General features: G+C 42.2%; 1 protein-coding gene across 1 annotated transcript in view; it reads left to right on the top strand.

Annotated features, from left to right (window-relative positions):
* Positions 1-22,409, top strand: part of LOC311134282 (mitogen-activated protein kinase 14A-like) — a 61,753-nt gene extending 39,344 nt beyond the window's left edge. Inside the window, exons 4-12 of the mRNA XM_084167916.1 lie at positions 2,506-2,617; positions 2,726-2,755; positions 2,885-2,932; positions 11,723-11,837; positions 12,999-13,070; positions 14,603-14,682; positions 20,992-21,070; positions 21,254-21,427; positions 21,570-22,409. Coding sequence (XP_084024042.1) covers positions 2,506-2,617; positions 2,726-2,755; positions 2,885-2,932; positions 11,723-11,837; positions 12,999-13,070; positions 14,603-14,682; positions 20,992-21,070; positions 21,254-21,427; positions 21,570-21,637 — 778 coding nt within the window. The 3' untranslated portion in view covers positions 21,638-22,409. The remainder of the gene's footprint in view (positions 1-2,505; positions 2,618-2,725; positions 2,756-2,884; positions 2,933-11,722; positions 11,838-12,998; positions 13,071-14,602; positions 14,683-20,991; positions 21,071-21,253; positions 21,428-21,569) is intronic.
* Positions 22,410-24,793: the final 2,384 nt, after the last annotated feature.

The following is a 24,793-nucleotide window of genomic DNA, read 5'->3' as shown; positions in this document are numbered from 1 at the left end:
GGCTCCACCAACCCTGGTAAGCCAACACTTTTGAGATCAGTCAATAAATGCTTCTGGTATTGACTTATATGCTGCCCCTGTCTTCATGTTGTTGCTGGACATATCTTTTTTTTAAATGTGTGTAGGTCACCTAAATCATCAGAAAAATTGCCCCTCCTGATAATTTTTTCAGGAGCCGCCACTGCCCGGTGGGCATATAATATTAAGACTATGGAGGCTTTTACGCACATCCAAAATAATAACGGGAGCTGGCTAAAATAATGATAAAAAGGGTACGTCCTCTCACTGTTTTGCTGCTCCTAAACTTGATCTTTCACTAAAGCTTTGTTGATTTAATATTTATTTCAAAGCACTCTCACGAGCCAAACCCTTTATTGATAGTCTGCTATTTGGCGAATGCATTGGTCATGTAAAAAAAAAACAGCCTTCATTGAGGGGAGGCTATGATTGTTTATTTTTTAAATCAAATGAAACGAAAAACAAGCAATCTGTTTTTAAAACGACAACAATATTTCTAAATAGGATGGAGTCAGAAGCATGATATCATAAATCACATCTCTTGTTCCATGGCACCGTGTGCACACAGGCCTAAATGTGATTATGTACAACATTCGCACATCTATACAAAATACTACTCTCCTGTCAATTGTATCATTCCCAGACACATAAAAAAAATATCAGCTGTTGATATGGCATTATAGGAGGACTGAATAGTTTGGAGGAGCGCGTCTTTAGTAATCGGACGAGGGGCGCTCTTTGAAAATGGGAATGGATAGCCTACTTGAACAAGCAAAATTCAACGAAATGGGGGGGGGGGAAACCAAATTTTTTTTTGTTTCTAAACACGAGATTCACGGCACAAAAGGCACATCTCTCGTTCCATGGGCACTGTGCTTCACGGCTGGATAGGCTGCACTTCCGCTCTCAAAATCCATGCCATTACCAAATGCGTTACCGTTAAGACCTGCTTTTGATGGGTCTCAACTTCCATTTAGTGCTGCATGAAATTGCCACTTTTGCGCTTGTTTTTAAGGACACACATCAAATCTCGCCACCCCTCCCACCTCAATGCAAATGAGCTGATATTGGACAGGTAAATTTCAGAACCTGGCGTAAGGGGTGAAAATGCCAGTGCGCCAGTTTTACCATCGCGAAATTGCAAACTAAGGTGCATTCAACACTTGCGCCTACTTATAGAGCCCTGTGACTCCAAGTGTCGATTTGTAAAATGTAACTTTTTTTGCTAGCTAGGTAACGTTAGCTAGCGCTAGTCGGCTGTACCTAAACTCCGTATTTCTCATCCTATAGCTTGTCTCCATCTTCTTTTAAAATGTTTTAAATGGTGTGCCAACATGTTTTGAGCACTTTTATCTCCAAAACTTGTTTTCTTATGGTTCTCTCTTTTTCCTCTGCAGCAGACATATATGGAGCAATATGTTTGGAACATCGATTCACAATAAAATGTCAGTATCGAATCGCAATACATATAGAATCGTGATAATATAGAATCGCAATATCATATCTATGCCTAAGTATCGTGATAATATCGTATCGTGAGGTCCCTGGCAATTCCCAGCTGTATTATATTTAAACAAACCTATTTCTGCAGGTCTTTATTTCATGTGTTTGGTGGTGTGATTCGTCTCACTGAGATACATGGTGGGTTACCACGTGCACACATACTGCACATTATTCCTTATTTCCATGGTAACAAGCATTCCACTGTCTCTGTGGCTTCCAGTACGTGTGTGTGCAGAATACTGAAGTACTAACTTTCACTTCTCATTGGTCTAGGATAGGATGCCTGTTATACACTCGCTCTCTCTCTCTCATAACTCTCCCTGGTTCACCCTAAAGGAGCTGTAAAGCACTTAGCAGTGTTTACTGTTTGTAATTTGTAGTGCAGAGGAGACACACACTCTCTCTTTCTCTCTCTCCACCAATGTCGTGTTGCTGCCATGGCAGTGTTTCCCTTAGGATTTTTTTCAGCAGCGGAGGCAAAGTTAGCGTGGGGTGGGGGGTGGCCAATGGTGCGGTCTCTGACCAAACATTTCAGAGGCCGCAGATATAATTTGTTTGCTGTTTTAAAGGTAATTTCATGCAATTCTCAAAAATGTGCCATGGCTTATGCTGTTTTATGCTATTTGAGTGACTCAAACATTATAACAAAATCATTGAGGGCCTCATGCCTTCCTGACTGTCAAATGTTTGTTGGTTCTCAAAGATGATCTTATTTTAAAAAAAATGTATAGCTCTATTATATTTTCTACATAAATACTTTATATCTGGTTTTAGTAATTTAAGTTTACACTGAAAACGTTTTACCACCCCAAATTTTTATTTATGTATTATTTTTTAAATAAATAAATATATTATTTTATTTTTGGGGGGGAGGGGAGTGGCGGCAATGATTTAGCAGCAGTGGCCCGCTGCTGCTAAATTAATAATGGGGTAACATTGCATGGTAACAACCCGTCTTACCTTTTTGGGGGTTGTGATTGGCAGGTACCTGGTGACCCACCTGATGGGGGCGGACCTCAACAATATCGTCAAGTGTCAGAAACTGACGGACGACCACGTTCAGTTCCTCATATACCAGATCCTCAGGGGTCTCAAGGTAGGCGTGTGTGTTTTGCCCCTGTGTTCACGTGTGTGTTTTCATAGGTGCAGGTATAGGTTTTCATAGGTATGCAGTTGTAAATAGTTGTCGGTTTTTGTTTTGCAGTATATCCATTCAGCAGACATCATCCACAGAGTAAGTTACATCATATTTACATCAATATTTAAGTCAAGATGCTTGCATGGGGTGGAGGGAAATAGGAATACCCGACAGTGTTAGTGTATACTCAATACCTTATTCTCCCCTCTCTCCTTCCCTCCACAGGATCTGAAGCCCAGTAACTTGGCAGTGAATGAGGACTGTGAACTCAAAGTGAGAAAGTTTATTGATCTATTATACCAGTCTGCCTAACTAAAAGGGATAGTTCACCCAATTTAAACATGATTTATATATTGGTTTCCTTACCCATACCTTATTTTCAACTGCGCTGAACTGCTTCTCGTCTCCAGCTAGTAAAAGTTTGGACACACCTACTCATTCAAGGGTTTTTCTTTATTTTTACTATTTTCCACATTGTAGAATAATAGTGAAGACATCAAAACTATGAAATAACTCATATGGAATCATGTAGTAACCAAAAAAGTGTTCAACAAATCAAAATATATTTTATATTTGTGATTCTTCAAAGTAGCCACCCTTTGCCTTGATGACAGCTTTGCACACTCTTGGCATTCTCTCAACCAGCTTCATGAGGTAGTCACCTGGAATGCATTTCAATTAACAGGTGTTAATTTGTGGAATTTCTTTCCTCCTTAATGTGTTTGAGCCAATCAGTTGTGTTGTGACAAGGTAGGGTTGGTATACAGAAGTTAGCCCTATTTGGTAAAAGACCAAGTCCATATTATGGCAAGAACAGCTAAAAAAAGCAAAGAGAAACGACAGTCCATCATCACTTTAAGACATGAAGGTCGGTCAATACGGAAAATGTCAAGAACTTTGAACGTTTCTTCAAGTGTTCCATCAAGCGCTTTGATGAAACTGGCTCTCATGAGGACCACCACAGGAATGGAAGATCCAGAGTTACCTCTGCTGCAGAGGATAAGTTCATTTGAGTTACCAGCCTGAGAAATTGCAGCCTAAATAAATGCTTCACAGAGTTCAAGTAACAGACACATCTCAACATCAACATCACTACTAAAGGACACCAATAAGAAGAAGATACTTGCTTGGGCCAAGAAACACAAATAATGGACATTAGACAGTTGGAAATCTGTCCTTTTGGTATGATGAGTCCAAATTTGAGATTTTTGGTTCCAACCGCCGTGTCTTTGTGAGACGCAGAGTAGGTGAACAGAAAAGCTCTGCATGTGTGGTTCCCACGTGGAGCATGGAGGAGGAGGTGTGATGGTGTGGGGGTGCTTTGCTGGTGACACTCTCTGTAATTTATTTAGAATTCACCCTTAACCAGCATGGCTACCACAGCATTCTCCAGTGATACGCCATCCCATCTGGTTTGGACTTAGTGGGACTATCATTTGTTATTCAACAGGACAATGACCCAACACACCTCCAGGCTGTGTAAGGGCTATTTGACCAAGAAGGAGGGTGATGGATTGCTGCATCAGATGACCTGGCCTCCACAATCACCTGACCTCAACCCAATTGAGATGGTTTGGGATGAGTTGGACCACAGAGTGAAGGAAAAGCACACAACAAGTGCTCAGCATATGTGGGAACTCATTCAAGACTGTTCGAAAAGCATTCCAAGTAAAGCTGGTTGAGAGAATGACAAGAGTGTGCAAAGCTGTCATCAAGGAAAATGGTGGCTACTTTAAAGAATATAAAATATATTTAGATTTGTTTAACACTTTTTAGGTTGCTACATGATTCCATATGTGTTATTTCATAGTTTTGATGTCTTCACTATTATTCTACAATGTGGAAAATAGTGAAAATAAAGAAAAACCCTTGAATGAGTAGGTGTGTCCAAACTTTTGACTGGTACTGTATATCACTGGTACTGTACAGGTTACAGCCTTATTCTAATATTGATTTAAATATGTTTTCCCCCTCATCAATTTACACACAATACCCCATAATGACAAAGCAAAAACAGGTTTTTAGACATTTCTGCAAATGTATAAAAATTAAAAAAAGATCACATTTACGTAAGTATTCAGACCCTTTACTCAGTACTTTGTTGAAGTACTAATGGCAGCGATTACAGCCTCTAGTTTTCTTGGGTATGACGCTACAAGCTTGGCACACCTGTATTTGGGGAGTTTCTCCCATTCTTCTCTGCAGATCCTCTCAAGCTCTGTCAGGTTGGATGGGGAGCGTTGCTGCACAACTATTTTCAGGTCTCTCCAGAGATTTTTGATTGGGTTCAAGTCTGGGCTCTGGCTGGGCGACTCGAGGACATTCAGAGACTTGTCCTGAAAGGAAAGGGAAAAAGGGATACCTAGTCAGTTGTACAACTGAATGCATTTAACTGAAATGTGTCTTCCGCATTTAACCCAACCCTTCTGAATCAGAGAGGTGGGGAGGGCTGCCTTAATCGACATCCACGTCTTCTGCGCCCGGGGAACAGTGGGTTAACTGCCTTGCTCAGGGGCAGAACGACAGCTTTTTACCTTGTCAGCTCGGGGATTCCTTTCGGTTACTGGCCCAACAAAGCCCTGTGTTGTCTTGGCTGTGTGCTTAGGGTTGTTGTCCTGTTGGAAGGTGAACCTTCGCCCCAGTCTGAGATCCTGAGCGCTGTGGAGCAGGTTTTCATCAAGGATCTCTCTGTACTTTGCTCCTTTCATCTTTGCTTCAATCCTGACTAGTCTCCCTGTCGCTGATAAACATCCCCACAGCATGATGCTGCCTCCACCATCCTTCACCGTAGGGATGGTGCCAGGTTTCCTCCAGCCATGACGCTTGGCATTCAGGCCAAAGAGTTCAATCTTGGTTTCATCAGACCAGAGAATCTTGTTTCTCATGGTCTAAAAGCCACTCTACCATAAAGGCCTGATTGGTGCAGTACTGCAGAGATGGTTGTCCTTCTGGAAGGTTCTCCCATCTCCACAGAGAAACTCTAGAGATCTGTCAGAGTGATCCACGGGTTCTTGGTCATCTCCCTGACCAAGGTCCTTCTCTCCCGATTGCTTAGTTTGGCCGGGTGGCCAGCTCTAGGAAGAGTCTTGGTGGTTCCAAACTTCTTCCATTTAAGAATTATGGAGGCCACTGTGTTCTTGGGCACCTTCAATGCTGCAGACATTTTTTGTTACCCTTCCCCAGATCTGTGCCTCGACAATCCTGTCTCGGAGCTCTACGGACAATTCCTTCGACCTCATGGCTTGGTTTTTGCTCTGACATCCACTGTCAACTGTGGGACCTTATATAGACAGGTGTGTGCCTTTTCTAAATCATGTCCAATCAATTGAATTTACCTCAGGTGGACTCCAATCAGGTTGTAGAAACATCTCAAGGATGATCAATGGAAACAGGATGCACTTGAGCTCAATTTTGTGTTTTATAGCAAAGGATCGGAATAGTTATGTAAATAAGGTATTTATATTTTATTTTTAATACATTTGCAAAAATGTCTAAAACTGTTTTTGCTTTGTCATTATGGGGTATTGTGTGTAGATTGCTGAGGATTGTTATTTATTTAATCAATTTTTAATAAAGCTGTAATGTAACAAAATGTAGAAAAAGTCGAGGGCTGTGAATACTTTCCGAAGGCACTGTGTGTATGTGTGTGTGTATGTGTGTGTGTATATATATATATATATATATATATATATATATATATATATATATATATATATATATATATATATATATATATATATATATATATATATATATATATATATATATACATATATATATATACATATATACATATACATATACATATATATATATATATACATATACATATACATATACACACACACCAGTGCCTTCAGAAAGTATTCACACCCCTTGACGTTTTCCATATTTTGTTGTTACAGCCTGAATTCAAAATGGATTAAATATTTTTTGTCATTGGCCTACACACAATACCCCATAATGTCAAAGTGGAATTATGTTTTTTCAAAGGTTTTACAATGTCAAACCCCATTGTTAGCCTAAATACGTTCAGGAGTACAAATGTGCTTAACAAGTCACATAAGTTGCATGGACTCAATAATAGTGTTTAACATGATTTTTGAATGCCTACGTCATCTCTGTACCACACATACAGTTGAAGTCGGAAGTTTACATACACCATAGCCAAATACATTTAAACTCTGTTTTTCACAATTCCTGACATTTAATCCTAGTAAAAATTCCCTTTCTTAGGTCAGTTAGGATCACCACTTTATTTTAAGAATGTGAAATGTCAGAATAATAGTAGAGAGAATGATTTATTTCAGCTTTTATTTCTTTCATCACATTCCCAGTGGGTCAGAAGTTTACGTACACTCAATTAGTATTTGGTAGCATTGCCTTTAAATTGTTTAACTTGGGTCAAACGTTTTGGGTAGCCTTCCACAAGCTTCCCACAATACGTTGGGTGAATTTTGGCCCATTCCTCCTGACAGAGCTGGTGTAACTGAGTCAGGTTCGTAGGCCTCCTTGCTCGCACACGCTTTTTCAGGTCTGCCCACAAATGTTCTATAGGATTGAGGTCAGGGCTTTGTGATGGCCACTCCAATACCTTGACTTTGTTGTCCTTAAGCCATTTTGCCACAACTTTGGAAGTATGCTTGGGGTCATTGTCCATTTGGAAGATCCATTTGCGACCAAGCTTTAACTTCCTGACTGATGTCTTGAGATGTTGCTTCAATATATCCACATAATCTTCCTTCCTCATGATGCCATCTATTTTGTGAAGTGCACCAGTCACTCCTGCAGCAAAGCACCCCCACAGCATGATGCTGCCACCCCCGTGCTTCATGGTTGGGATGGTGTTCTTCGGCTTGCAAGAAACCCCCTTTTTCCTCCAAACATAACGATGGTCATTATGGCCAACCAGTTCTATTTTTGTTTCATCAGACCAGAGGACATTTCTCCAAAAAGTATGATCTTTGTCCCCATGTGCAGTTGCAAACCGTAGTCTGACTTTTTTATGGCGGTTTTGGAGCAGTGGCTTCTTCTTTGCTGAGCGGCCTTTCAGTTTATGTCGATATAGGACTCGTTTTACTGTGGATATAGGTACTTTTGTACCTGTTTCCTTCAGCATCTTCACAAGGTCCTTTGCTGTTGTTCTGGGATTGATTTGCACTTTTCGCACCAAAGTACGTTCATCTCTAGGAGACAGAACGCGTCTCCTTCCTGAGCGGTATGACGGCTGCGTGGTCCAATGGTGTTTATACTTGCGTACTATTGTTTGTACAGATGAACGTGGTACCTTCAGGCGTTTGGAAATTGCTCCCAAGGATGAACCAGACTTGTGGAGGTCTACAATTATTTTTCTGAGGTATTGGCTCATTTCTTTTGATTTTCCCATGATGTCAAGCAAAGAGGCACTGAGTTTGAAGGTAGGCCTTGAAATACATCCAAAGGTACACTTCCAATTGACTCAAATGATGTCAATTATCCTATCAGAAGCTTCTAAAGCCATTACATCATTTTCTGGAATTTTCCATGCTGTTTAAAGGCACAGTCAACTTGGTGTATGTAAACTTCTGACCCATTGGAATTGTGACACAGTGAATTATAAGTGAAATAATCTGTCTGTAAACAATTGTTGGAAAAATGACTTGTGTCATGCACAAAGTAGATGTCCTAGTAACTTGCCAAAACTATAGTTTGTTAACAAGAAATTTGTGGAGTGCTTGAAAACCAAGTTTTAATGACTCCAACCTAAGTGTATGTAAACTGCCGACTTCAACTGTACAATTATCTGTAAGGTCCCTCAGTCAAGCAGTGAATTTCAAACACAGATTCAACCTCAAAGACCAGGGAGGTTTTCCAATGCCTTTCAAATAAGAGCACCTATTGGTTGATGGGTAAAAAAAATGCTAACATTGAATATCCCTTTGAGCATGGTGAAGTTATTAATTACGCTTTGAATGGTGTATCAATACACCCAGTCACTACAAAGATACAGGCGTCCTTCCTAACTCAGTTGCCGAAGAGATAGGAAACCGCTCAGGGATTTCACCATGAGGCCAATGGTGACTTTAAAACAGTTACAGAGTTTAATGGCTGTGATAGGAGAAAACTGAGGATGGATCAACAACATTGTAGTTAATCCACAATACTAACCTAATTGAGAGAGTGAAAATAATGAAGCCTGTACAGAATAAAAATATTCCACGACATGCATCCTGTTTGCAACAAGGCACTAAAGTAATAATTTTAAAAAATGTGGTAAAGCAATTCACTTTTTCTCCTGAATACAAAGTATTATGTTTGGGGCAAATCCAATACAACACATTACTGAGTACCACTCTCCATATTTTCAAGCGTAGTGGTTCCTGCATCATGTTATGAGTATGCTTGTAATCGTTAAGGACTGGGGAGTTTTTCAGGATAAGAAAGAAACAGAATGGAGCTAAGCACAGGCAAAATCCTAGAGGAAAACCTGGTTGTCTGTATTCCACCAGATACTGGGAGATTAATTCTCCTTTCAGCAGGATAATAACCTAAAACACAAGGCCAAATCTACACTGGAGTTGCTTACCAAGAAGATATGGAATGTTCCTGAGTGGCTGTTACAGTTTTGACTTAAATCTACTAGAAAATCTATGGGAAGCCCTGAAAATGGTTGTCTAGCAATGATCAACAACCAATTTGACAGAGCTTGAAGAATTTTGAAAATAATAATGTGCAAATATTGCATAATCCAGGTGTGTAAAGCTCTTAGAGACTTACCCAGAAAGACTCACAGCTGTAATCGCTGCCAAAGGTGCTTCTACAAAGTATTGACTCGGGTGTGAATAGTTATGTAAATGAGATTTCTGTATTTCATTTTTCAATACATTTGAAAAATATATATAAATATGTTTTCACTTTGTCATTATTGGGTATTGTGTGAAAATAAATCAATGTAATCAATTTTGAATTCAGGCTATAACACAACAAAATGTAGAATAAGTCACTTTCTAAAGGCACTGTAAACACCAGAGATGGGACGAAGTCACTATTATTCGTGTCACAAGAATGGTCAGAGTCTCAAGTTGAGTCCCAAGTAGAACGGGTCGAGTCTCGAGTCAAGCCCAAGCCGTGCATTCTAAGAGCAAGTCGAGTCACAAGTCTAGTAAAAAAATCTGTTCAACAACAAGTCTTTGTCTATTTATTGAGACTACCAGACAGCTCTTTTCATTATTTTGTCTACAACATATTTTGATTGTCCTTATTAATTTTAATAACAAATTCCAAATGCAAGCTTCATAAGTAAATTATACATTTCAAGCAATTTCATACCAAAAGACCAGTAGGCCTATGCTAGTAATTGTTGCTTGATGCCCCATTGCTGGTGAGCTTGCAAAGTAAACAGTTAACATTTTTGGAGCTGCATATTTATTTATGGCAATCCTCTCTCCCTACAATTTGACATTTGCACTGCACCCGATCCCATAGCTGTACAGCAAATCAGCCCGAGGTGGCACCACAGGACCCAGAGTGGTGGGGCAAACATTTTTTTGCTTGGGCCCAGAGTTTTTCCTAATCTGGTAAACTAACCAGGTATAAATCCAGACCCTATAGGGTATGACAGTGATTAATCAGTTGTGAAACGGTTTTAAATGGGCTATGATGGGCCTAGAGATTTTCTAATCAGGTCAAATGTTTTTTTGTTTTTTTTTACTTCTGGTAACACTCCTCAACCTAGGGAGGATGAAAACCCTCTCAAATTGCAGAAACCTTGTACTTGTTCATATGAATTATATTTTTAAACTAGACTAACAGGGAGGCTTCATTTACACAGACACAGAGACAAAAACTGCAATTGGACAATATAACTCGCAGGGCTGAGCTTGCTTTATGCAGATTTGCATCATGTAGGCCTATGCAACTGTAATTGAAAAGTAGCTCACACAGTCTGCCGTCCGTATTGTTTTGATTAATTTCAGTTAATAATTTTGGATTGAAAAGATCAAGGTAGCCTTCCCAAGTTTGAATATAGCATAAACCAAATTTGATTAGCCTACATTCAAATTGTCTCCTAATCTAACACATAAATAGGCTACATAACGTTACATTTACATTTACATTTTTGTCATTTAGCAGACGCTCTTATCCAGAGCGACTTACAGGAGCAATTAGGGTTAAGTGCCTTGCTCAAGGGCACATCGACAGATTTTTCACCTAGTCGGCTCAGGGATTAGAACCAGCGACCTTTCGGTTACTGGCACAACGCTCTTAACCACTAAGCTACCTGCCGTTACCACTTCGTTAAACTGGCCAGAGGGGACAGGCTCATTTGGTTATCAGTAGTCTAGTTGATCAGACTGAAAAATGTTCTCGTCTTTTTCCCATACAGCATGTCAGATCGAAAATGTGTAGGTGTAGGCTGCTGCAACATTTCTGCGAAAGTTCTCGCTTGTCTGACGGGAGTGATGTGTTAACACGTTTGCTAAATAAATAAAATACCGGAGGACAGTGGAGAGCAGTGCGTGAGTTAACAAATCATGACTCTTTTTAACACTTTTGTGTCAATACTTTCAATATTTCACTGCTCCACCTGATTGAAATTGCTTGGGCAAATGCCAGCTTGCCACACGTTTGCCAGTGATACCAATCTGTTCGCTAGCTCACCCAACCTGTGTTGATTGACAGTTTGCTGGTCCAATCAGAGGGCCAAGTGTGTGTGTTTCACTAACTAATCTGTTGCACATTATTTTTTAATGCTGACTCTGGCTGCATGGAGAGTAATCCACTGAGACTCTGTGCCACAAAATGAGTGACAAAATGTTACAAACCCTGGCCAGATAATTTAGTCATCACTCTCAAGTCGAGGCTCCAAGTCAAGTCATTTTATTTTCTATCAACTCGAGTCTGAAGTTATGAATTGTGTAACTCGAGTCAGACTCGAGTCCACACCTTTGATACATACACACAACCATCTCTCTCTCTCTCTCTCTCTCTCTCTCTCTCTCTCTCTCTCGTGCACACACATGTGCACACACACACACACACACACTTGCTTTCTCCCTCTCTCTCTATCCATCTGTCCGTCAGATCCTGGACTTTGGTTTGGCGAGACACACTGATGATGAGATGACGGGTTATGTAGCGACCAGGTGGTACCGCGCCCCAGAGATCATGCTTAACTGGATGCACTACAACATGACAGGTAATAATATACTACAATACAGTACATTAGGAAAGTATTCAGACCCCTTCACTATTTCTACATTTTGTTACGTTACAGCCTTATTCTAAAATTGATTAAATGTTCATCAATCTACACACAATACCCCATAATGACAAAGTGAAAACAGTAATTTTTTTGTGTGTGCAAATGTATAGTTAAACAGAAATACCTTATTTACATAAGTATTCTGACCCTTTGCTATGAGACACGAAATTGAGCTCAGGTGCATCCTGTTTCCATTGATTATCCTTGAGAGGTTTCTACAACTTGATTGGAGTCCACCTGTGGTAAATTCAATTGATTGGACATGATTTGGAAAGGCACACACCTGTCTATATAAGGTCCCACAGTTGACAGTGCATGGCAGAGCAAAAACCAAGCCATGAGGTCGAAGGAATTGTCTGTATAGCTCCAAGACAGGATTGTGTGGAGGCACAGATCTGGGGAAGGGTACCAAAAAGTTTATGCAGCATTGAAGAACAGACCAAGAACACAGTGGCCTCAATTATTCTTAAATGGAAGAAGTTTGGAACCACCAAGACTCTTCCTAGAGCTGGCCACCCGGCCAAACTGCGCAATCGGGGGAGAAGGGCCTTGGTCAAGGAGGTGACCAAGAACCCGATGGTCACTCTGACAGAGCTCCAGAGTTCCTCTGTGGAGATGGGAGAAACTTCCAGAAGGACAACCATCTCTGCAGCCCTCCACTAATCGGGCCTTTATGGTAGAGTGGCCAGACAAGAAGACTCGAAGCTGTAATCGCTGCTAAAGCTGCTTCAACTAAGTACTGAGTAAAGTGTCTGAATACTTATGTGAATGTCATATTTCTGTTATTGCTTTGTCATTATGGGGTATTGTGTGTGTGTGTGTATATTGATGAGGGGAAAAAACAATTTAATCAATTTTAGAAGAATGCTGTAACCTAACACAATGTTGAAAAAGTGTAGGGGTCTGAATACTTTCCGAATGCACTGTATATTACTCTATCACTGCAATATGACAGGTACGACCTAGAAGTAAAATACCGTATATTCTATAGGCCAGGAGTTAATAAATAAATCATTTTGCGTGTGTAAATGTTTATACAAAATGGATTTGCGGATGTGTAGTTCCAGTTGGACACTAACAGTGTTGTTTTTGTAGTTGACATCTGGTCGGTGGGCTGCATAATGGCGGAGCTGCTAACCGGAAGGACGTTATTCCCCGGCACCGACCGTATCCTTTCACTGCCGTCATGGTGACATAGAAAAGTGTAGCACTTGTTGTCATGGCCCAATTCCATATTGACCCCTATCCCCTACACCCAGTTGAAGTGTGCACTTAGCTAAATAACTAACTGCCTGCATGGGCAAACCAGGTAGTATACATCTGAGGTTCTCATAGATGTAACCCTCCTCCTACTTCTCCTTACCCTCCCATCCCTTCCTTCTCACCCTCCTTCCATCACATCCCTCAGTTTTCCCTTTATGTTGGTGTGGTATAGACATTGATCAGTTGAAGCTTGTAATGCTCCTCATGGGAACCCCGGAACCTGAGCTCTTGATGAAAATCCCCTCAGTCTGTGAGTGTTCCATCTTATAATAATATAATAATAATATGCCATTTAGCAGACGCTTTCATCCAAAGCGACTTACAGTCGTGTGCATAAATTTTTACGTATGGGTGGTCCCGGGGATCGAACCCACTACCCTGGCGTTACAAGCGCCATGCTCTACCAATGGAGCTACAGAGGACTACATCTTGTTCCACCATGTTCTGTTCCACGCCTGTCTGCCTGCCCGCGTTTTGGGTTGTGCCGCTGTTTTTCAATGACAACCTCTTTATTGAGCTATTACTACTATACTCGCTTCCAGTCCTACCATTATATGGCCACTGTAACTCAACACCACAGCTTCCTGTGTACTTCCATCTCCCAGATACATGGGCTTCATGGGCTGCTCCCTACAGAAGCCAAGAGAACCTTGACTTAGTTGTCATTGAGTTGAGCTGCCCTCTCGTCTAGAGTCGCTCGGTTCTTCTGACACTCGTTCCTCTGCTGGCTGTGTTCTAAAAGCATGTTGTTATGTCTCTATTCAATAATACCTCATACAGCATGTCAGCTTTTAAAAAATCGAATCAAATTTTATTTGCCACATCCGCCGAATACAACAGGTGTAGACCTTACAGTGAAATGCTTACTTACAAGCCCTTAACCAACAATGCAGTTTTAAGAAAAATAAGTGTTAAGTAAAAAATAAAAAATAAAAAAATCATTAAAGAGCAGCAGTAAAATAAAATAACAGTAATGAGGCTATATACAGGGGGTACCGGTACAGAGTCAATGTGCGTGGGCACAGGTAATTGAGGTAATATGTACACGTGGGTAGAGTGAAAGTGACTGCATAGATAATAAACAGAGAGTAGCAGCAGCGTAAAAGGGTGGGGTGGGGTGGGGGGGGATGCAAATAGTCCGGTATTAGCTGTTCAGGAGTCTTATGGCTTGGGGGTAGAAGAAGACTTGGCGCTCCGGTACCGCTTGCCGTGCGGTAGCAGAGAGAACAGTCTATGACTAGAGCCTTCCTCTGACACCGCCTTTCTCCATTCTCTCCCTACCTCCCCCCTCCCTACTTCCATCTCATTCCCATATCTTCTCGTCTACCCCCCCTCCCCCCTTCCCCCACGCAACAAAAGGGACACTTTGACATCCCTGTGACCCTCTCACCTGTGTGACAGTATGACCTATGACCCTTGACCCTAGGCTGCTGTAGATATTAACCAGCTGCAGCAGATCATGAGGCTGACAGGAACGCCCCCGGCCTCTGTCATTAGCCGGATGCCCAGCCATGAGGTGAGACACTATGATATGTCCTTCCCAGGGTCCCCCATGTTATAAAGTACTGATATTGTATCATATAGTAGCACTCACAGCTTTCCAGGAAAACAAAAATCTAGACGTTTATGGTCGGTTGACATATATTTTAGAGGCTATTTATACAGAAAATGTGTATAAAACCTGTATAAACTGTATTTATAATTCTATTACAATATTTTAGGTTGACTATTCTATTACACCATTTCTGATATACAGTGCCTTTGGAAAGTATTCAGACCCCTTGACTTTTTCCACATTTTGTTACGTTACAGCCTTATTCTAAAATTGAAAATGTTTCCCTCATCAATCTACACACAATACCCCAATCTACACAAAATAAAAAAAAACTTAAATATCACATTTACACAAGTATTCAGTCCCTTTACTCAGTACTTTGTTGAAGCACCTTTGGCAGCGATTGCAGCTTTCTTGGGTATGACGCTACGAGCTTGGCACACCTGTATTTGGGGAGTTTCTCCCATTCTTCTCTGCAGATCCTCTCAAGCTCTGTCAGGTTGGATGGGGAGTGTTGCTGTACAGCTATTTTCAGGTCTCTCCAGAGATGTTCGATCGGGTTCAAGTTCGGGCTCTGGCTGGGCCACTCAAGGACATTCAGAGACTTGTCCCGAAGCCACTCCTGTGTTGTCTTGGCTGTGTGCTTAGGGTCGTTGTCCTGTTGGAAGGTGAACCTTCACCTCAGTCTCAGGTCCTGAGCACTCTGGAGCAGGTTTTCATCAAGGATCTCTCTGTACTTTGCTCCATTAATCTTTGCCTCGATCCTGACAAGTCTCCCAGTCCCTGCCACTGAAAAACATCCCCACAGCATGATGCTGCCACCACCATGCTTCGCCGTAGGGATGGTGCCAGGTTTCCTCCAGATGTGACGCTTGGCATTCAGGCCAAAGAGTTCAATCTTGGTTTCATCAGAGCAGAGAATCTTGTTTCTCATTGTCTGAGAGTCTTTAGGTGCCTTTTGGCAACCTCCAAGCGGGCTGTCATGTGCCTTTTACTGAGGAGTGGCTTCCATCTGGCCACTCTACCATAATGGCCTGATTGGTGGAGTGCTGCAGAGATGGTTGTCCTTCTGTAAGGGTCTCCCATCTCCACAGAGGAACTCAAGAGCTCTGTCAGAGTGACCATCAGGTTCTTGGTCACCTCCCTGACCAAGACCCTTCTCCCCGGATTGCTCAGTTTGGCTGGGTGGCCAGCTCTAGAAAGAGTCTTGGTGGTTCCAAACTTCTTCCAGTTAAGAATGATGGCGGCCACTGTGTTCTTGGGGACCTTCAATGCTGCAGAAATGTTTTGGGACCCTTCCCCAGATCTGTGCCTCGACACAATCCTGTCTCGGAGCTATACGGACAATTCCTTCGACCTCGTGGCTTGGTTTTTGCTCTGACGTACTGTCAACTGTGGGACCTTTATATAGACAGGTGTGTGCCTTTCCAAATCATGTCCAATCAATTTAATTTACCACAGGTGGACTCCAATCAAGTTGTAGAAACATCTCAAGGATGATCAATGGAAACAGGATGCACCTGAGCTCAATTTCGTGTCTCATAGCAAAGGGTCTGAATACTTATATAAATAATTATATTTATAAATGTCCCAACATTTCCAAAAACCTGTTTTCGCTTTGAAACTATGGGGTATTATGTGTAGATTGCTGAGGAAATTGTTTTATTTAATCCATTTTAGAATTGTATCATTGTATCAAAATGTGGAAAAAGTCAAGGGGTCTGAATACTTTCTCTACTGCCATTCATTTCTGATTAGACTGGTTTGGATTTCTCCCTGACCAATATGGATGCCATTTTTACCCAATCCTGGAATTTTTTGGGTTCATGACATAGCCCCTCTAGTAATTTAATAGGATCTCTATGATGCCCCCAGCCTTTTGTTAGGCCCTACAGAGCTCTTCCAACCCTCCCCTACTCTCTGCACCCGACTGCTTTTTGTCTGACACGTATCTCTGACGTAATCTCACGACTTCCCAGAGTGCTTTGCAATCCCTAATTCCTGACTACTTTTTCTGGCCTTGCCCCTCTGTGATCTGAAGTGTTCTGATGTTATATGATGATGTGTTTGGTTGTTGTGTACAGTGGTTCTCTTCCAAACTACAGCTCCAGACTGCAGTATTCTTCATAACCCTTTAGATGTGCTCTATGGGATTCCTATCTTGAGATCTGGGGCCATTAATCAAGCGTCTCAGAGTAGGTGTGCTGATCTAGGATACTATTCATTGTGATGTAAAAGGCTAAACTGATCCTAAATCGGCACTCCTACACTGAGACGCTTGATACATACGGCCACAGGGCACGTAACTCAGTCTCCCATTTGCATCAATGCATGATTTACACCAGGGGTGTCAAACGTCCGGCCCGCGGGCCGGATCAGGCCCGCAAACGGGTTTAATCTGGCCCGCGAGATGATAAAAAAATAAAAAATAATATATATATATTGAAAGACTGGTCATGGCTCACATCAACAGCATAATCCCAGAAACCCTAGACCCACTCCAATTTGCATACCGCCCCAACAGATCCACAGATGATGCAATCTCTATCGCACTCCACACTGCCCTTTCCCACCTGGACAAGAGGAACACCTACGTGAGAATGCTATTCATTGACTACAGCTCAGCATTCAACACCATAGTGCCCTCTAAGCTCATCACTAAGCTAAGGATCCTGGGACTAAACACCTCCCTCTGCAACTGGATCCTGGACTTCCTGACGGGCCGCCCCCAGGTGGTAAGGGTAGGTAACAACACATCTGCCACACTGATCCTCAACACGGGGGCCCCTCAGGGGTGCGTGCTCAGTCCCCTCCTGTACTCTCTGTTCACCCATGACTGCATGGCCAGGCACGACTCCAACACCATCATTAAGTTTGCCGACGACACAACAGTGGTAGGCCTGATCACCGACAACGATGAGACAGCCTATAGGGAGGAGGTCAGAGATCTGGCCGTGTGGTGCCAGGACAACAACCTCTCCCTCAACGTGACCAAGACAAAGGAGATGATTGTGGACTACAGGAAAAAAAAGAGGACTGAGCACGCCCCCATTCTCATCGACGGGGCTGTAGTGGAACAGGTTGAGAGCTTCAAGTTCCTTGGTGTCCACATCACCAACGAACTATCATGGTCCAAACACACCAAGACAGTCGTGAAGAGGGCACGACAAAGCCTATTCCCCCTCAGGAGACTAAAAAGATTTGGCATGGGTCCTCAGATCCTCAAAAAATTCTACAGCTGCACCATCGAGAGCATCCTGACTGGTTGCATCACCGCCTGGTATGGCAACTGCTTGGCCTCTGACCGCAAGGCACTACAGAGGGTAGTGCGTACGGCCCAGTACATCACTGGGGCAAAGCTCCCTGCCATCCAGGACCTCTATACCAGGCGGTGTCAGAGGAAGGCCCTCAAAATTGTCAAAGACTCCAGCCACCCTAGTCATAGACTGTTCTCTCTGCTACCGCACGGCAAGCGGTACCGGAGTGCCAAGTCTAGGTCCAAAAGACTTCTCAACAGCTTCTACCCCCAAGCCATAAGACTCCTGAACAGCTAATCATGGCTACCCAGACTATTTGCACTGCCCCCCCACCCCATCCTTTTTACGCTGCTGCTACTCTGTTAAGTATTTATGCATAGTCACTTTAACTCTACCCACATGTACATATTACCTCAACTACCTCAACTAGCCGGTGCCCCCGCACATTGACTCTGCAACGGTACCCCCCTGTATATATAGCCTCCCTACTGTCACTTTATTTTACTGTATATATAGCCTCCCTACTGTCACTTTATTTTACTTCTGCTCTTTTTTTTCTCAACACTTTTTTGGTTGTTGTTTTATTCTTACTTTTTTTGTTTAAAATAAATGCACTTTTGGTTAAGGGCTGTAAGTAAGCATTTCACTGCAATGTCTGCACCTGTTGTATTCGGCGCATGTGACCAATAAAATTTGATTTGATTTGATATATATATATATTATAATAATAATAATAATAATTTTGTAAAGTATAAAAATGCGCTGCAATTTTTCAATAAAATAAACTGCTGTTCCAATTGCGCCCACTGGATGGCGTAATAGCAATTGTGTTAAGCAAGCAAACTGTTTATACCGGGGCAGAGCAAGTAGGTCAAGCACGTGCAGCCAATGAGCTACTTTGTTTTGCCCGCGATATTTATTACGGCTTCTACTTTTAACATTATGTGCTTTGGCACCCTCATTGCCCCAATATGTCTCTGTGAAAAAAGAGAAAAGTGGACGCAGAGTGTTCCAAGAAAAATTGTCATCCTATTTATTCACGGAATTGAATGGGAAAGCTGTATGTTTGGTGTGTTCAGAGCATGTTGCAGTGCTGAAAGAATATAACCTTCGTCGCCACTATGTGAGTCTTCATGCCGACAAATATGACAACTTTCAAGGACAGCGGAGATGAGAGAAGGTGAATGAACTGTTGGCGGGTCTGAAGAAACAGCAGTCTGTGTTTACTCACAGCCGAGACATCAGTGACGCTGCAGTGAAAGCTAGCTACCTCATTGCTAATGAAATCGCAGTGGCTTCAAAACCATTTAGTGAGGGTGAATTTGTAAAAACATGCATGATGAAGGCAGCGGAGATTGTGTGCCCTGAAAAGCGGCAGGCTTTTGCAAATATCAGCCTGACAAGAAACACAGTTGCAGACAGGATTTCCGATCTTTCAGTGGATTTGGACAGCCAGTTGAAGCAAAAAGTAAAGTCATTTATTGCGTTTTCGGTTGCAATTGATGAAAGCACGGACGTTACAGATGTTGCACAACTGGCCATTTTCATCCGCGGAGTTGATGACACATTGACCGTCACCGAGGAGTTCGTGGAGTTGGTGCCGATGACAGATACAACGACAGCAGCTGATATTTTTACCGCACTCGTCGGCGCGCTGGACAGGGTCGGAGTGGACTGGTCCCGCGCTGTCAGCCTGGCTACAGATGGTGCGCCCTCAATGATCGGGAAAAAAGCAGGCGTTGTGACAAAGTTCAGAGAGAAAGTGCAATCTGCAAATGGAGGACGTGATTTTTTGACTTTTCACTGTATTTTGCACCAGGAGGCTTTGTGTTGCAAGTCATTAAAGATGGATAACGTCATGAAGGTGGTCATCCAAACTGTTAATTTCATCCGATCCAGAAGCCTCAATCACCGTCAGTTTGACAGCCTTCTCAGAGAGAAAGACCACATCTATGGCCTGCCATACCACACTGAGGTAAGATGGTTAAGCCGAGGTGCTGTGCTGAGGCGTTTCTTTGATTTACGAGAAGAAATTGAACAGTTCATGGAAGAAAAGGGCAAACCAGTGTTAGAATTTCATTCGGCAGAATGGATGCAGGACTTTGCATTTATGGTGGATGTTACAGAGCACCTGAATAACTTGAACAAACAGCTGCAAGGGCGCAACAAAGTTGTCACGCAGTATTATGACAGCATACGTTCTTTCAAGTTGAAGCTGTCATTGTGGGAGACGCAACTTGCCGGTGGTGATACAGCTCACTTCCCCTGTCTGAAAAATGTGTGCGCGACCCAACATGTGGCAGACATGAAGCGGTTCAAAGATAAAATAACGGGACTGTTACGGGAGTTTGAGCAACGCTTTCAGATTTATGTTTATATGTTTTTATGTTGATGTGCTATTGTTTTTAATTTATTTTATTTTATTTGTATATTTAACCTATTCTTGACTCTGTGGTTCTTGCACTTGTTTGGGGAACAGGATTTCATTATTTTTATCTACATTTCTGCCTGAGAAATGACACCCTGATATAGTTCTGTGATCTGTGAAACAGTTCTGTTAATCACTGAGGCATTGTGTGTTTGTGTGTTCTTTTTCTTTAGATTTTTCAAATAAACTTGACGTGTTTTATAATTAATAGTGATGTTGTGCTTGTACTATTTTGGACACACTGTCCTCAGGCTCCAGCTTTATGTTGTATGTTGATCGTATTAAAACAAAGAAAACAATCTGAAGTTGTTGTTTTTAAGTTATATGTACCATGATTTTTCCGGTCCGGCCCACTTGGGAATAGATTTTCCTCCATGTAGCCCCTGAGCTAAAATGAGTTTGACACCCCTGATTTACACATTCTGATCTCAAGTTAGGATTCAGGCCCTAAGTGTACAGAAGTCTATCTTCACTGCCGACATGTGGTATCACTTGATTTCAGAAGCAGTTCAAGTGTTGAAGTAACCTGTGTGAGTCCTGAGGGAACTAGGGTGTTGAGACGTTCTCTGTGTGTCTCTCTAACAGGCCAGAAACTACATCAACTCCCTTCCCCAGATGCCCAAGAGGAACTTTGCTGAAGTGTTCATTGGCGCTAACCCACTAGGTAATAATGGGGTAGTCTGTCTAGTGTCTCACAAACGTACACACTCACACTGTCTAAACAGACACTCTGTTCTCTCTCTCTCTCTCTCTCTCTCTGTCTCTCTCTCTCTCCTCTCTCCTCTCTCGTCTCTCGTCTCTTGTCTCTGTCTCTCTGTCTCTGTGTGTGTGTCTTTCTTTCTTCCAGCGGTGGATCTGTTAGAGAAGATGTTGGTTCTGGACACTGATAAGCGGATCACAGCGTCGGAGGCCCTGGCCCACCCCTACTTCTCCCAGTACCACGACCCAGACGATGAGCCAGAGTCTGAGCCATATGACCAGAGTTTTGAGAGCCGTGAGCTGGAGATAGAGGAGTGGAAAAGTATGTGACGGGTGGAGAGAGGGAAATGACTCAATGTGTGGAGGGAGGATGATAAAATCACTTGTGTTTAACATGGTACTCACACTAAACTAGGTAGATGTCTACTCCGGCCACTTCTGATCTCAATCTTTCTTTCTCTCAGGGTTGACCTATGACGAGGTTTGCAGCTTCGAGCCCCTGCCGTTTGATGGAGACGAGATGGAGTCCTGAGGGAACTAGGGTGAAGTCATTGCTAATCTCACCTCCTTCTCTTACGGAATTGTGTTGAGGAGGAAGTGGCATGTAGACATAGATCTAAGGCCAGTTATGAGTTTCCTCCCCTAATGGTTTAGATTAGGATCTAGGGGTAGGGTGAGCTTATCCTAGATCAGAATTTAGAGGCAACTTCCTCCCAGAGCACACAACCTTGTGTGAGGACTATCAACTCTCCTGACTATTTCACAAACAAACAGGAAACCACGACATTCAAGTGCCTGCCGTCGTTCATTTCTGGGGTCACTCTCGGGTTAGAGATCAAGGGTTAAAGGTGACTCGACCCCACCCTCCCGCTTGCTGTATTATATTGTATCGTCTATGTTTTGGTCTCTGGGCCGAACCGGGGAAATTACTTTGTAATATATTATCTACTGTTTGTGTGTTTAGAATATGTGTTAAGTTAGCTTCAGATTTTCTCATTATAGCTCAGATTTTAGCGTTCAATATGGCAAAAACAATCAACCACCTGATTTAATTTAACAAACCACTGCTACCTTCCAACAGTTATTTATGATTTTAGGTCGATAGTTTATAGCCAGATGTTATTTGACCTCCTTTTGGATAGAATTTGGTAGGAAACCCAACAGTGGTAATGACCTCTGCTCTTCTATGACAAACCTTATGTCTCCACAGTCAAACTGTATGCTGTTGTTATGCCTGCCAGTGTTTTACATGTGTAAATAAGTGTGCACTCTTGTAAATAAATGAAACTGTGCACAAATACTAATACTGCCTGGAAGTCACTATTATAATAGAGCACATAGCTCCGCCCACCACCCCCTCACTGATTAGAACACTGTCTAGTGAAAGGAACCGTTTAGGAATGACTGGCAGGTTCCATGCCCAATCAGGTGGATTCTTCTCAGAATAGTGTCTCCTTTATGAGAATGATGATACAACCTTTTGATGTCCATCTTTATCCTCTAAATCAATCACACAGAAAGAGAGAGGGGATAGAGGGCTAGGGAGTTTGTATTTGCTTATCCTGCCCCTTTTAACTTATTTAATCTCTTTTTTTTCTACCCATCTCTCTCTGTTTCTTTTTCACTCCATCTTTGTATCATTGAACACTTGTTACGCTGTCATGTCCTCTGTTCTGTATGTAGTCTGTTAGAAGTGAGGGGAGAGCTGTTATGTCACTGTCACAAAATGTTATTTGATAGAATGTTGTATTTAAAATGCTCCATCCCCAACCCCACATCACAAGACCCATGATGAAATCAAAATGTGGTTTCCCTAGCGTCAATAGTGTCTGCGCTATGTAGGACTTCAAGGTTGAGTCGGAGAGATTAGGTTCCATTCGATAGCTATAGGCATAGAGTACCACAGTATGAGTCATAATACCCATAAAACCTAGCGGTCAAAGGAAAATGGTTCCAATCATTTCTCCACCATTAATTTTTCCCATAAGGGATTTTAGAAACACTTAAAATAAGGGCTGTGTTTCGTGTAGGCTTAACCTGGCATGACGTTTTGATAACTGTGTAAATCTCCCTAGGACTTTTAAATGGGTATTATACCATCTCCACTGTGGGGCTCTATATGATCCTATAATACATATAATTGTATGGTTATATGAATCTATAGGAAGTCCTGATGATAAATCACTGGATTCCCAGACCTGGTTATCGAATGTGATTTCAATCCTATGTTCAAACGTATTTTTAAATAACTGTATTTCCATAGATGTCTATTCTAATGAATGTGTGGGTTGCTAGAACCCTTTCCTGTATTTAAAATGGCTTTATTTTCCTCCATTTGTACATGAAGAGGATGGTGTCAAGTTCAACACAGCTGTCAAAAGCAGTGTCTTCATCTGAGTCTGTGTGTGTTTCTGAAATGGCACCCTATTCTGTATATAGTGCACTACTTTTGACTAGGGCCCTGGTCAATAGTAGTGTACTATATCAGAAATAGGGTGCCATTTAGGACACACGATGATTCCCATAGAGCTATCAACCCATTTCTCGCTTCTTATTTATGCAGGTACGGCACTCAAACCAGACAATATTAAGAATCTCTTTCAGTTATATAAAAAAAGCAATCCTTTCATTAGGGCTTGCATTAGGTTTAGGTTTCAAAATGTTTTCTACTGCTTGATGCCTACTGAACATAGCCCTGTATGACATGAGTCTATGGTGTTTCTGGGAGGCAGTGAGTGTTGTCTACTAGAGGGCTGGATCACATAGCAGGATAAATAATACAAATAAATAAATAGATACATTTTATCGTCAATTGCACACAAGGTCCAAACGAAACTTGACTTCTGCTTTTAACCCAACCCCTCTGAATCGGGGAAGTGCAGGGGGCTGCTACATTGGGCGCCCGGGGAGCTGTCACTAACAGATAGGCTCTTGATTATCAATCAATCAATCAATCAATTTTATTTTATATAGCCCTTCTTACATCAGCTAATATCTCGAAGTGCTGTACAGAAACCCAGCCTAAAACCCCAAACAGCTAGTAATGCAGGTGTAGAAGCACGGTGGCTAGGAAAAACTCCCTAGAAAGGCAAAACCTAGGAAGAAACCTAGAGAGGAACCAGGCTATGAGGGGTGGCCAGTCCTCTTCTGGCTGTGCCGGGTGGAGATTATAACAGAACCATGCCAAGATGTTCAAAAATGTTCATAAGTGACAAGCATGGTCAAATAATAATCAGGAATAAATCTCAGTTGGCTTTTCATAGCCGATCATTAGAGTTTAAAACAGCAGGTCTGGGACAGGTAGGGGTTCCATAACCGCAGGCAGAACAGTTTAAACTGGAATAGCAGCAAGGCCAGGCGGACTGGGGATAGCAAGGAGTCACCACGGCCGGTAGTCCCGACGTATGGTCCTAGGGCTCAGGTCTCTCAGTTGGCTTTTCATAGCCGATCATTTAGAGTTGAAAACAGCAGGTCTGGGACAGGTAGGGGTTTCGTAGCCGCAGGCAGAACAGTTGAAACTGGAATAGCAGCAAGGCCAGGCGGACTGGGGGCAGCAGGGTGTCATCATGCCCGGTAGTCCTGACGTATGGTCCTAGGGCTCAGGTTCTCAGAGAGAAAGAGAGAACGAGAGAATTAGAGAGAGCATACTTAAATTCACACAGGACACTGGATAAGACAGGAGAAGTAC

This window comes from Coregonus lavaretus (genome assembly GCF_964263955.1).
Source record: "Coregonus lavaretus genome assembly, chromosome: 8".
Classification (NCBI taxonomy): Eukaryota; Metazoa; Chordata; class Actinopteri; order Salmoniformes; family Salmonidae; genus Coregonus; species Coregonus lavaretus.
This window is presented reverse-complemented; position numbering and strand designations above follow the sequence as displayed.